Source organism: Balaenoptera acutorostrata, chromosome 19 (assembly GCF_949987535.1).
Source record: "Balaenoptera acutorostrata chromosome 19, mBalAcu1.1, whole genome shotgun sequence".
In the NCBI taxonomy this organism is placed as follows: Eukaryota; Metazoa; Chordata; class Mammalia; order Artiodactyla; family Balaenopteridae; genus Balaenoptera; species Balaenoptera acutorostrata.
This window is the reverse complement of record NC_080082.1, coordinates 54,429,155-54,442,549: the sequence shown is the minus strand read 5'-3', so window position 1 is coordinate 54,442,549 and position 13,395 is coordinate 54,429,155. Positions and strand designations below refer to the sequence as shown.

The window sequence follows — 13,395 nt, the reverse complement described above, 5'->3', positions numbered from 1 at the left end:
CCGCCCACGCGAGATGAGGACTGTGGACCGGCCCCCCCATGCCCTCCCCCTGAGGGCCGCCCCCGCCCCGCGCGCTTCCTGGGTGGGGCCGGGGCGGCTTCAAAAACCCCCGCCGCCCCAGCCGGTCGCTGCTGCCGCCGCCCTTCGCGCCCCAGGCCGTCCCACTCCCTTCCTCCCGCCGCGGATCCGCCAGACAGCGAGGCCCCCGGCCGGGGGCAGGGGGGACGCCCCCTCCGGGGCACCCCCCCGGCTCGGAGCCGCCCGCGGGGCCGGCCTCAGCCGGGAACGGAGAAAGGAGCCGCCGAGGAGCAGTCCGAGGCCCCAGAGTCTGAGACGAGCCGCCGCCGCCCTCGCCGCCGCCGCCGCCGCCGCCGCCGCCGCCACTGCGGGGAGGAGGGGGAGGAGGAGCGGGAGGAGGGACGAGCTGGTTGGGAGAAGAGGAAAAAAGTTTTGAGACTTTTCCGCTGCCGCTGGGAGCCAAAGGCGCGGGGACCTTCGCGCAGCGCTGCTCCGCGAGGCAGGACTGGGGGACCCCAGACCGCACCTCCACCCCGCACTGCCTCGGACGCTTGCTCCCTTCCTTCCCCCCACACGGCGTTCCCCGGGCGCCCCCATTCCGGACCAGCCCTCAGGAGCCTCAAATCCGACTCCCGCGAGGACTCGACCCCAGACATCGGTCGCACCCCCCCGCACGGCCCCCAACTCCCAGCCTCTCTCTTGAGCCCCCGCGCATCCAAGGACCCTTCTCCTCCGGGATCCAGGAGACGGGATCAATCTCAGACCTGCCTCAGCTTTCCTATTCAAGACCACCCACCTTTGGTACCAGATCTCGCTCATCTCGGTTTTTGCCGTGGGATACCGAGAACACACCCATCAGAGCCTCCCCTCCAGCTCCGCTCCGCTCTCCCTGAGGGCCTCAACTTCCCCCCTCCCCAGACCCTCCTACCTTTCCTCGGGAGACCCCCCCCAGACCCTGTAGGGGCGGGGCCTCCCTCTTCCCACCCCAGCCCGGCTCGCGCTCTCGGCTGTGCCGGGGGCGCCGCCTCCCCCATGCCGCCCTCGGGGCTGCGGCTGCTGCCGCTGCTGCTGCCGCTGCTGTGGCCACTAGTGCTGCCGCCTAGCCGGCCGGCCGCCGGACTGTCCACCTGCAAGACCATCGACATGGAGCTGGTGAAGCGAAAGCGCATCGAGGCCATCCGCGGCCAGATTCTGTCTAAGCTTCGGCTCGCCAGCCCCCCGAGCCAGGGGGAGGTGCCGCCCGGTCCGCTGCCCGAGGCCGTACTGGCCCTTTACAACAGTACCCGTGACCGGGTGGCCGGGGAAAGTGCCGAACCTGAGCCTGAGCCAGAGGCGGACTACTACGCCAAGGAGGTCACCCGCGTGCTAATGGTGGAAAACAGCAACGGTGAGCTCGGAGGGGCAGGGGAACCCTGGAGGGGAGCCCCCAGGGGGCGCCGGAGTGCAGGGGTCACGGGGAGGAAATTACTGGTAGAGGAAACTGGCTGGAGGAAGAGGACCCCCGGGGGCGCCGGGAACTTGGGAGGGGGAGTCCCAAAGAGGATAGGGCTGAGCTCCCTACCCCCCAGGTATCTGGTCTTGAAGAGGAGGTAGCGGAGTGGACCGCTTTTGGAGGGCTACAGGAACATGCGAGATCGTGGGCGGGGGGAGTCCCTTAGAGGGAGAGAAGCGAAGCAGTTACGGGGTGGGGTGTTGTAGAAAAAGACTTCCCTTTGCAGGGTGCACTAGAGTGCGGGGGTCGTGGGTGGGGCCCGCAGAGAGGGAGCTCGCTTTGGGAGAAGCGAGGACGAGGACCCCGGCATTGGGGAGAAGAGAGGTAGTGGGGAAAGCTGACCCAGAGCTCAGGGGTCATGAGGCAGGAAGATTCAAGAAGGACAGAAAAACTAGGTGAAGCGAACCCCAGAGGTTCCATAAAGTGGAGAGTGGACGCATTTGCACACGGCGCGAAGAACGCGCGGGATTGGGGAAGGGCTTAGAGAGAGAGGCGGGGAGGGGGTGATCAATGCGAGGTCAAAAGGGGGCGTGAGGTCGTAGGGTGGGGGAAACTGGCGGGAGAGAAGCGGAGACCCCAGGGGGATGCCGAGGATGCGCCGGGAGGTGCTGTATTTCGCAGACGGACGTGAGAGGAGGAAGCCCAGCGGAGGAAGCGAGCCCCCAGGAAACCTAGAATACTGGGTCGTGGGAAGGGGTATACGGAGCGGAGAGACAAGCGTGGGAAAGGTGGACCTGGGAGGGGGCAGAGGAGAGATGGACGGTGCCATGCTGGGAGCAGCGAGCCTCCGCCAAGCCGCGGGATGGAAGGGAGAGGGCTGAGCGAGGAGTCGAGCCGTAGAGGGAGAGGTGGGTGGGTGCGACTCTACAAGACCCGGGTGAGAAAACCGAGCTGGTAGGGGTGAGGAAGCCCCACGTGTGTGCCACGCGCGGGGGGAGGAGCCTGCGCTTCCGGAAGGGGACAGGAGAACCCCCGCAGAGCTGAATGCTGAGAGCCTGGACCCTAAACGCCTAGTTCCTCTCTAGGAGGCTGGGGAAACCCCAGCGTCCGGCCGCCTAGCCTTCCCTCCCTTCCTTTCCTTCCCGTGCCTCGGGGGGCGGGGATCGCGCGCGGAGCCTGGGGCGAGACGAGGCAGGTCCGGTCCCCGCCCTCGCGGTGGCGGCGGCGCCTCCCGCCCCCTTCACCCCCAGCTCAGGGCGGCACTACCGCTGGGCCCGCCCCCTCGGCGTCCGCGGAGACCCAGGCGTCCCGCGTGGCCCGGAGGCTTGGGGGCGACCCCCCTGCTTTCACTTTCCCTCTTGGGCATTAGACTTGTGGGTCTCTGGCCCATTTGTGCACCCAGTTGCCGCTTCAGCCGAATGACACCCCTACCCTCCCACATCTCCGTCTCACCTTTTCCGTCGTAGCTTAACTTTGGTTGTAGAGATTTTTCCAACACTGATACCTTCAATCTCTCTTCATTCCTCTTCTGCCTCCATCTCGCTCCCAAACCCTATGTCTCTCTTCCCGTGTGTCTCTGTCTCCCATCTCTGCCTTTCCATCTCTCCCGCATCACCGTTACTCTCTCTGTCCCAGTCTGGGTCTCCCAGTTTCTGTCTCTCCATCTCTTCCCTCTCTCTCTCTTTTTCTCCTCCATACCCTACTCTCCATCTCTCCCTCTGACCGTTCCTGCCCCTTCTATCTCTCTTCTTCCCTATCTGTCTCCCAGGCCTGGGCTCTACCCTTCCTTTGGGGTCTGCTGAGTAACCCCTGGGCCAAGATAGGGCTTTTTTTGTGCGGGGCAGGGGCTGGCCCGGCTAGAGAGGGGAGGAGTAGGGGAAGGAGGCCCACTGAAGGGGCTTCCTGGGTCCTTTCTCATCAGATGTCTCCACCATTTCCATGCCCCCACTCCAGAGGCCTAAAGCAGCTGTCCCAGTTGATTCAGGAGTTCATGGCTTGCCCCCCTCTTTCCCAACCCCAAACTTTTCCTAGACTAGAAAACTCTTCCTAATTTTCTCTGTTCCCCTTCCCCTGCCCCCGAAGCCATTCTTACCTAGAATGAACTTTGCCTTCTCTAACCAGCTGGGGAAGGAAACAATAATTAGAATAATAACAACAACAACAAGAGTAATGTCACATTAGCAGGGAGGCAGCATAATCTAGGGGTTAAGAGCACAGTCTCTGGAATCAGACTGGCTGAGTTTGAATCCCCACTCTGCAGCTTCCTGGCTGCGTGATCTTGGGGCAAATTGTTTCATCTCTTTGCCTCAGTTTTCCCATCTATAAAACGGGTATACTAATAGTATCTTCCTCATGGGGTCGTTGAACACACACATTAGAGTAAGCATTGTACGCAGACTCTGTGCGACATACTTTATCTGCATTATCTCACTTATTTCACACTATCATCCTGTAATCAGTCCTTGTCTTACAGGTGAGAATCTGGCACACAGAGAGGAATTCACTTGCCCAAAGTTCCAGCGCTTCAGTTAGGAAAGCCTGGGCTGGGAGGCAGAGAACTTGATGTCAGGTTGATCTTTCCCAAAGAATAGGAAACTGAGGCTCCGAGAGGGCTTGTGACTTGCCCAAGAAAGAAGGCAGTAGAGGCACAGTCCGATCCAAATGCCCTTGTTCCCTGTGCTGGGACATAACTTGCATTTGAGGCTCCAAGTGCTGGGGAGGCCTAAGCAAGCAGAGCAGCCCCCACCCCTGTGCCAGCTTTGTACTGAGGGGGCACTTCCCAGTTGATGGGAGGGAAGGGTGGATAGGATCCCGTTTAAAGAGGTGGAAACAAACCCAGAGAGGAGAAGCCAGTCACCTAAGGTAACACAGCTAAAATGTGTTAGGGTTAGACTCCAACCCAGGGCTCTTTGACTTGGGGTGCACCAGCTCCCCTGCCCCTGTCAAACCCTGACATCCCCGCTCTCGGCTCCTTCTGCCTAGAAATCTATGGGAAAATCAAGCGTAGCCCACACAGCATGTATATGCTCTTCAACACATCGGAGCTCCGGGAAGCGGTGCCCGAACCTGTGTTGCTCTCTCGGGCAGAGCTGCGCCTGCTGAGGCTCAAGTTAAAAGTGGAGCAGCACGTGGAGCTGTACCAGGTGGGGGCGAGGGCCCCAGAGGTGGCCTGGGCTGGGGCGGTGCTGGGGCGGCTGGAAGGCTGGTGGCTGCAGGGTCCATGGTGACCGATCCTGAAGGCACAGACTGTGGAATCACAGGGCTCTGAAACTTTCAGACTCTTAGAGCCCTAGAAGGTTAAACATTTAGAAGGCTGGAATCTTAGGAGTTGGACTCTAAGAACTCAGGACTTTTGAAAGTTTGAATCTCTGTAAAGGTTGCAGACTTTCAAAGTGCTCTGTCCCCACACAGTAGCCACTAGCCACATACGGCCATTTAAGTTGATTAAAATTAAATAAAAGAAAAAATTCAGTTCCTCAGTCTCACTGGCCATAGTTCAAGTGGCCTGTAGTCACATGGGGTTAGCAGCTGCTATTTTGGACACCACAGATAAAGAACTTTTCCATCATCACAGAAAGTTCTCTTGGTTAGCTCTTTTCTAGAAGAGTCTCCAGGAAGATTGGAGCCTCAAGAAGTTCTGGATTCTCTTGAAGGTTATGTGACCTAGAATCCCTGTCATGTGGAACGTTAGATTCAGTAGTAGATGTTAGACTCTTACAACAAGGGAACTTTGTCTGATGTTAACTTCTTGGAGTCTAGAGAATTAGCTTTTCTCCTGCCAGCTCCCAGGGGATCATTCCACATGGATGTCAGGCGTCTGCAACGTCTAGGTTTGTGGCATGTCAGACTCGTGGGCTTGTAGAACATGAGTCCTCTGGAATGTCTCAGGCTCATTGAATGTGTAATTCTTGGGGTGCCACTGAGCACTGGCGTTATGGAATGACTTCTAACATAACTTCTAGAAAGTGATAACTTGGGGCTTCTCTGGTGGCACAGTAGTTAAGAGTCTGCCTGGCAACGCAGGGGACACGGGTTCGAGCCCTGGTCTGGGAAGATCCCACATGCCGCGGAGCAACTAAGCCCATGCGCCACAACTACTGAGCCTGCGCTCTGGAGCCCGCGAGCCACAACTACTGAGCCTGTGTGCCACAACTACTGAAGCCCGCGCGCCTAGAGCCCGTGCTCCGCAACAGGAGAGGCCACCGCAATGAGAAGCCCGTGCACCGCAACGAAGAGTAGCCCCCGCTCGCCGCAACTAGAGAAAGCCCGCGCACAGCAGTGAAGACCCAATGCAGCCAAAAATAAATTAAAAATAAATAAATAAATAAATACATTTTTTTAAAAAAAGAAGAAACGTGATAGACTCTCAGAATTTGGGGGGCCAAATTTGCAGAACTGTCTATAGTCAGTGACCCCTACGATGTCAGTAGGAGACTCGTGGCATCGTGGGCCGTCCAAGCTGAAAGGGGCCGCCTGGCATTTCATCAGTGAGGAAACCAAGGACAAAAGGGGAGAGGAATTTTCCACGGCCACGCCGGGGTCAGGCATAGAGGCTGAGCTGCCCGGGTGCCTTGACCCCCCAGCCTGGGGTTCTCTCTCCCCTCTGGGCTGCTGTGGGGTGGGTGGCTTCTGTGGGCCCCTCGGTTTGGGTGTCTGGGAGGGGACTGTCCGCAGGACTGTGTGGAGGCCCTTTTTGGGGAGCAGGTGGAGTCAGGGGTGCAGCGTACATGAGGGCTGTGTGGCAACATCTACCCACTGTCTCTCCCCCCCATTCATTATCCCCCAGAAATACAGCAATGATTCCTGGCGCTACCTCAGCAACCGGCTGCTGGCCCCCAGCGACTCACCGGAGTGGCTGTCCTTTGATGTCACTGGAGTTGTGCGGCAGTGGCTGACCCACGGAGGTGAGGACTGCTTGTCTGCCCCACCCCTATTATTTTGGTGTTTTTTGGCCGCACTGCGTGGCATGTGGGATCTTAGCTCCCCGACCAGGGATCGAACCTGCAGTGGAAGCGTGGACTGTTAACCACTTGACCACCAGGGAAGTCCCCCCCCACCCCTATTTTGTAATGGGGTCGACCCCATTGTTTGTCCTGGGGCTCCCCTGCCTAGCACCCCCCACCCCATGTTGGTGCCAAAGAGCCCAGACCTTGGCCTCCTCCCAGGCACTCAAACCTGAGTGATTAATGGTAAATCCATTTCCTGAGCACCTGCCCTGTGCTGGGTGATGCTGGGGACACAACAGTAATCAAAACAGCACCATACTTGCCCTCATGAAGCTTATCATCCATTGCTCAGGTTAGGGGATTTGGGAGAAAGACCTGAAAACCAGGTAGTAATGTCCCAGAGTGGGCAGGGTTGGGAGGGGGAGCCCAGAGGAGGTGCCTGACCCAGCCTGGGAAATCATGGAGGGCTTCCTGGAGGAGGGGACATTAGCACGGTTGTCTGAGGGATGAGTGGAGCCAGTCTGGGAAAGATGGAGGGGCAAGAGGGTTCAAGGCAGAGGGATAGGCTGTGCAGAGCCCTGGAGTCCAGGGAGAGCCAGACACACCTGATCTGTCCCGAAGAGGACTGTCTGTCCTGTCACATCTGAGTCTACAGTACCCACATCTCCCTTCCTAGTCTCCCTCCCATTCATTCCTTCACTCAGTAAATGCCAGTAGGTTCCTGCTATGTGCCTGGCCCTGTGCAGGTGGTGTGGGGGACACAGTGGTAACCATGACAACTTCTAGGCCTGCCCTCATGGGGCCCACAGTCACTTCTAGACACCTAGGAAATCTTGCCAAAGCCCTAGCAGGGGGCCCGCCTGACTCCCATTGTGATGGCCACAATGACCAGGGCCGCGATGGGGGAGGCCGTAAGTGCTGTGGGAGCCGAGAGCGGGCATCCAAACCCATCTGGAGGGGTCCAGGAGGGCTTCCTGGATGAGGATGTTTGTGTTGAGACTCATGAGATAAGTGATGGTTTGGCCAGAGGAAAAGATGGGGGCTAGGGAGCAGGTGAGCGCTGGGACAAGTGTCCTGGGCTGATTGCTGAGTCCAGAGCTCCCAGCACAGGGTCCAACACATAGTGGGAGCTTAGAAAGGCATTCACTCATTCATTCAAGAAACCTTTCTTCCACACCGGCCCTGGGACAAGAGCCCAGGCACTTGCATCCCAGCCCTGCCTTTTCCCACTTTGGGCAAGTCACCCCCTCTCCGTGGGCCTTGGCTTCTTCATCTGTAAAATGGGGAACTTTGGTGAGGATTAAAGGAAATAATACACAAAAAGTGTTTAGAACAGGGTCTGGCACCCAGTGCGAACTCAGGAGATGTTTGTTTTTACGACTGTGGGCCAGGCCCAGCGGGGAACAAGAAAGCAAGGATCCCTGCCCCCATGTATCCTGCTTTGCCACTGAGAACAAAGAGGGAAATAAATAGCCAGATACAAATGTCAGGGTAAGTGCTATGGAGAAAATAAAGTGCTGTCATAGTGGAGGCGGGGCTGTGTCCTGGAGGGCTTCCCGGAGGAGGTGGCCTTTGAGCTGAGACCTGGAGGAGGAGGAGGCTGCAAGGCAAAGGACTGGAGCACGAGGGTGCAGTGAGAGGGCAGGCAGGGGAAGGGGCAGGAAGGAGGTCCCCCCACCCCCACCCCAGGGGTTTGCCACTTCCTTTCTCTTCCCCCAGGGGCTGGGTGAGCCGCCCCCTCACACTGGCTTCCCTCTCCCCACTCCCACAGAGGTAATAGAGGGCTTTCGCCTCAGTGCCCACTGTTCCTGTGACAGCAAAGATAACACACTCCAAGTGGACATTAACGGTGAGGCCCACCTCCCCGGCCCGGCCCCATGCCCACCGGTGATGTGTGTGTGTGTGTTTCTTCCCCTTGACCATCTCCCATTCATCCATCTGAGAGTGTGTGTATGTCTCCCCCACCCTCCCCACCACCTGACTCCCAAACCAAAGCAGGGTTCAGTTCCGGCCGCCGGGGTGACCTCGCCACCATTCATGGCATGAACCGGCCCTTCCTGCTCCTCATGGCCACCCCGCTGGAGAGGGCCCAGCACCTGCACAGCCCCCGGCACCGCCGAGCCCTGGACACCAACTACTGCTTCAGGTGAACCTTGCAGCCTTCCCCTGACGCCTTCCGGGCTGGGGGCCTCCTTGCCGTCTGCTGAGCGGGCACCGCAGATTGGGCACCTGGCTGGTGCTATGCTTGGGCTGGCATCTCCTTCAGCCTGGAGCGTTCAGGGGATGAGGTCCGAGGCCTAGGATGCTGGGATGTGCGAACTGGGAGTCCTCGAATGCTGAGATCAGGTGGCTCTCTTGCTGGTGGGTTGGAATCAGAGACTATTAGAATGTTGAACACTGAGAATGTGGGATTTCAATATTGGAAGGTCGCCACGTTAGAGTCCTGTACTGCTGGCAGGTTGGGGTTCGAGCATGTGGGGATTCTAGGATGTTAGAATTCGGTAGTCATTATTGAAATCTGAGAATGTTGGACTCAAGGGATGTTGGGATCCTAGAACTTGGGAATTCAGAACTGGAAGATTGCCCATGTTGGATTCCTATACCATTGACAGACTGGAGTCTCCCGTATCGGCAGATTGGAGTCCTTGAATATTGGGCCCAGAATAGTGGCATCCTGTGTTAAAATATTAGCATCCACAAATGTTGGACTTGGAGAAAGCCAGAGTATTGGTAACCTAGAATGTTGGGACTCAGGGCTGGAATCTTGTGAGAATCTTGGAAGGCTGTGATCTTAGAAAGTGGCAGCTTGGACCTCTTGAGTGATGGGCTCAGAATTGTGGAATGTTGGAATGCAGTTTTGAAATATTGGAATTCAAGAATGCCAAGATCCTGGAGAGCTGGAATGTGGGAATCCTAGAAAGCTGGAAAGCTGTTGGTGTGTTAGAATCTTGAGAGGCTGGTGTATTGCAGTCTAAGAAAATTGAAAAGTTGTAGTCCTAGAATGTTGAAGTTCAGAGTTAGAATGTTACGAGCTTAGAGTGATAATGTGACCTTGGCCCTCCCCTGCTTCATATTTTGATGGTGCCTTTGGGCTTTGTTACATGCAGTTCTCCTGCTGGAGAGTCAGGTCTGCTCCCAAACTCCTTCACCACCAGATCCTACCCTCTGCCCAACAACCCTGTGAATGAATGAATGGATTGAGGTCTTGAGTGCCAACAGCTTATACTATTACAGAGAGAGAGTGCCAGCCACATGAGGGACACAATGTCACTTAGGAAGTCTTGCCAGAAAATCAAACCTGAAGCTGGTCAGTATGGTAGATCCAATTTTCCAGAAATATAAGAACAGAGAAACATGTTAAACAACACCATGGTCGTGCAGTCAGCAACATCTAGATTGTGGGAAACCTGACCCAGTTTCTTCAACAAATACAATACAAAGGGGGGAAACAGAGAGATGGTTCTGCAGACTTTAAAAAAGAATATTAAAAGATGTATCAAGCAATTGCCATGTATAGACCTTATTTGGGTCTTTTTTTTTTTTTTTTTTTTCTTCTTTGGCCCGAGCCACGCAGCATGTGGGATCTGAGTTGTTCCCTGACTGGGGATCAAACTGTTGCCCCCTGCAGTGGAAGTGCAGAGTCTTAACCACTGGACTGCCAGGGAAGTCCCCCAAGTGGGTTTCTTTTACTCGTCAGACCCTGTTGGGTCCTGGTAGACTGGAGGGCAGAGATGCAAGGGCCTGGACTGCGTGTATCACAGGACCTGGCATGCAGCAGGCCCCAGGCATGCACCTCAGGGTCACCTGGAGGGCTTGTTAAATGTGGCCTGCTGTCTCCCACCCACCCCCACCCCCAGTTTCTGATTCAGTGGGTCTGGGGTGGGGCCTGAGAATTTGCATTTCCCACAATTTCCCAGGCGGTGCTGTTGCCTCTCCAGGGACCCTATAGGGAGAACAGTTGAGTTGGATGATAGAATCACACACTTCAAATCTTAGGACCTCAGCACCCTGGCACAGTTGGATCAGAAATGAAAGATTATTCTGGGCAGTGGTTCTTCCCCTTTTGTGAGTCCGGGAACCCCTTGAGAAGTCGAAAGCCAGGAACCTTTTTTCCCCAGAATATGCCTATACATACACACGTAGGTGCATATGGTCTGCGGGGCTCGGGCCCCTCCCTCAGCCCGCCCATGGATTTCCTGATGCCTCCTGGGCCCTTAACAACATCTTATTTGATCCAGCATCCCTTGCATCTTTGTACAGATGAGGGAACTGAGGCCCAGCCAGACTGGGGAGGCGCCAGGCTGAACTCACAGGAATCTAAGTTTCCTAACTTCCTTCTCAACGTCCTGTGGCTCTTGGAGAGGCCTTGTCTTGCCCTGGGAGATCCTGTCACATTGCCTCTTCCCCCTCTGCTTAAGCTGACATGGTTGCACTGGGCAGATGAGGCCACAGACCCCAGGGCAGCACAGAGTTAGCTGTGCCCCCAACTCCACCACATGTAGGCTACAAGTGAACAAACAGCATCCCCCTTTCTCTGAGGCTCAACTTCTTCATCTGTCAAATGGGAATAATAATAAGACCTGCCTTGTAGGGAATTCTCTATTGATTTTTTTTTTTTGGCCACACCGCACACATGCGGGATCTTAGTTCCCTGACCAGGGATTGAACCCGCACCCCCTGCAGTGGAATCATGGAGTCTTAACCAGTGGACCGCCAGGGAATTCCCGCTATTGATTTTTTTTTTTTCCTCTATTGATTTTTGAGTAGGAAAATACATGCACATGGATCAAACCCAGAAAGGATACTCAGAGACCCTCCAGCTCCGGCCCCCAGCCCCTCTATGAGGAGGCTTTTATTGTATTTGTGTCTCCTCCCAGAGAGTCTCTGTATGAGACACTTACACATAGCCATGTATATATTTTTTATTTTGTCCAAATGGTAGAGTCTTTTTTTTTTGAGGTGGGGGGAGTACTGCATTTTCTTTCTTTAAATTTTATTTTCTGATTCTAAACACATACCCACTATTGAGAATTTGGAAAATACAGAAAGATATCACCCATCACATTACCACATATAAAATGTCACTGTCAACATTTTAATATATTGCCTTCCAGTCCTCCTATTCAAAACAGAATTTGGATCATGACTGTACCTGTAACTTTGCATAGTGTTCCTTTCACATGTTATGAACACGGAATTGAAAGTGTTCTCAGCTGCCCATGAGTCAAGCTTTTTAGTCAAGTTCCCAGCCCATCTCAACCATGGCCCCAGGGGCCAGCACAGAAAATGCCCCATTTCCTTCCAGACATGCAGGAGCCCGGGCCGCAGACTGGGGAGGACTGACTTTTGCATCCGAGCCTGGGACACAGATCATGAGTCCAGGCCAGTAGTCTTACATACCACCACTCTCCAATGTGCTTTTATTTTTTATTTTATTCTGTTTTTTAAAAAGTATTTATTTTTTTGGCCGTGTTGGATCTTAGTTGCGGCACACGGGCTCTTTGTTGCGGTGAGCGGGCTCTTCGTTGTGGCGCGTGGGCTGGCTTCTCTCTAGTTGTGGCCCACAGGCTCTAGAGTGTGCGGGCTCAGTAGTTGCGGCGTGCAGGCTTAGTTGCCCCGCAGGGTGTGTGTGGGATCTTATTTCCCCGACCAAGGATCGGACCCACGTCCCCTGCATTGGGAGGAGGATTCTTAACCACTGGACCACCACGGAAGTCCCTCCAATGTGCTTTTAAAAGACCTAACATATTGATCAATTATTTTATACAGCCAATACTTGCTAAGCACCTGCTATGTGCCAGGCACTGCTGCAGGGACACATTTAGGGGCAAAATAGACAAAAAGTCCTGTCCTCAGAGGAAGACAGAAAACGAACAGATAAATAAATCAATATCTAATAAAAGAGCAGGTGGCAAGAAGGAAAACAAATCTGAGGAAGGGGAAAGAAAGAAGGCATTGTGATGATTTATTTTTCCTCTTCTGATTTAAATTTTTTTTATTAGGGGAAACTTTAAGTGTAGTCATAAGCAACCAAGATGGTACAAGGAACCCCCATAAACTCTCATCCAGTATCAACAAGTATTAAGATTTGCCCCATTTCAGCTGCAGTCATTTTCACATTTTCTCACATAACTGAAATGCTGTTATTACACTGTATGGAATTAACAAACATTTGGATTGGTATTTTGGGTAGGATGGTCCAGGAAGGACTCTGAGGAGACGACATTCATTTGTTTGACTGATATTTATTGAGCACCTACTGCATGCCAGGCAGTGTTCTAGGAGTTAAGGCTCCCTGAGTGAGGGATGTTTGAGTATACACACAAATGGAGTGAAGAAACAGAGCCAGAGTGGGTATCTGTGGGAATAGCAAGCCAGGCAGAGGGAACAGCAAGTGCAAATGTCCTGGGCTGGGACTCAGGAACAGCGAGGATGGTAATGTGGCTGAAGGAGAGTGAGAGTGGGAGTGGGGAGGGAGTTGAGATCAGCCAGATCTGGTAGCGCCTTGTGGTCCATGGCGGGGGCTTGGGCATTTGCCTTGTTCAGAGCAGAGGAGCAACGGACAGTCTCTAGTACGTGGCCCCAGATGGCAGGGATTTCTGTCTGTTTTGTTTGTACAAACAAACAAACAATTGTCCCTAGTAGACCCCAGCCCAGCACATGGTAGTAGTTCAATAAACATTTGTTGCACACGTAGAACATATCAGTACACGTGGAGCTGCATTGTGTTTTTTATGTTCCAGTGTGTGGATGTGCTGTGATTTGTGTAGCCATCCCCTCTGGACGTTCATTTGGCTTCTTACAGGCTTGAGCGTTGCCTGAGATGATGTTCATGAGGATGCCCTTAGCGCAGTGCTGGGCTGGAGGAAGTGCTTTATCAGTGTCAGTGATGATCATTACTATTACTCTTATTGCTGTTATCATCACAGGGTTTGCAAGGGAGACCGAGATGGAGACCGTGCTGGCGGGCAACCAGGGTGAAACACATGCACACCCGGG

At 54.6% G+C, this 13,395-nt stretch overlaps 1 protein-coding gene across 5 annotated transcripts in view; it reads left to right on the top strand.

The window, feature by feature from the left end:
* The first annotated feature begins 93 nt into the window (after positions 1-93).
* Positions 94-13,395, top strand: part of TGFB1 (transforming growth factor beta 1) — a 14,306-nt gene continuing 1,004 nt past the window's right edge. The window contains exons 1-6 of one of the 5 annotated variants that reach the window (XM_028163034.2): positions 94-1,405; positions 4,433-4,593; positions 6,237-6,354; positions 8,168-8,245; positions 8,392-8,542; positions 13,326-13,373. In XM_028163034.2, coding sequence (XP_028018835.1) covers positions 1,051-1,405; positions 4,433-4,593; positions 6,237-6,354; positions 8,168-8,245; positions 8,392-8,542; positions 13,326-13,373 — 911 coding nt within the window. In that variant the 5' untranslated portion in view covers positions 94-1,050. The remainder of the gene's footprint in view (positions 1,406-4,432; positions 4,594-6,236; positions 6,355-8,167; positions 8,246-8,391; positions 8,543-13,325; positions 13,374-13,395) is intronic. The other 4 variants (XM_007168011.3, XM_007168012.3, XM_007168013.3 and 1 more) reach the window with 4 other exon arrangements.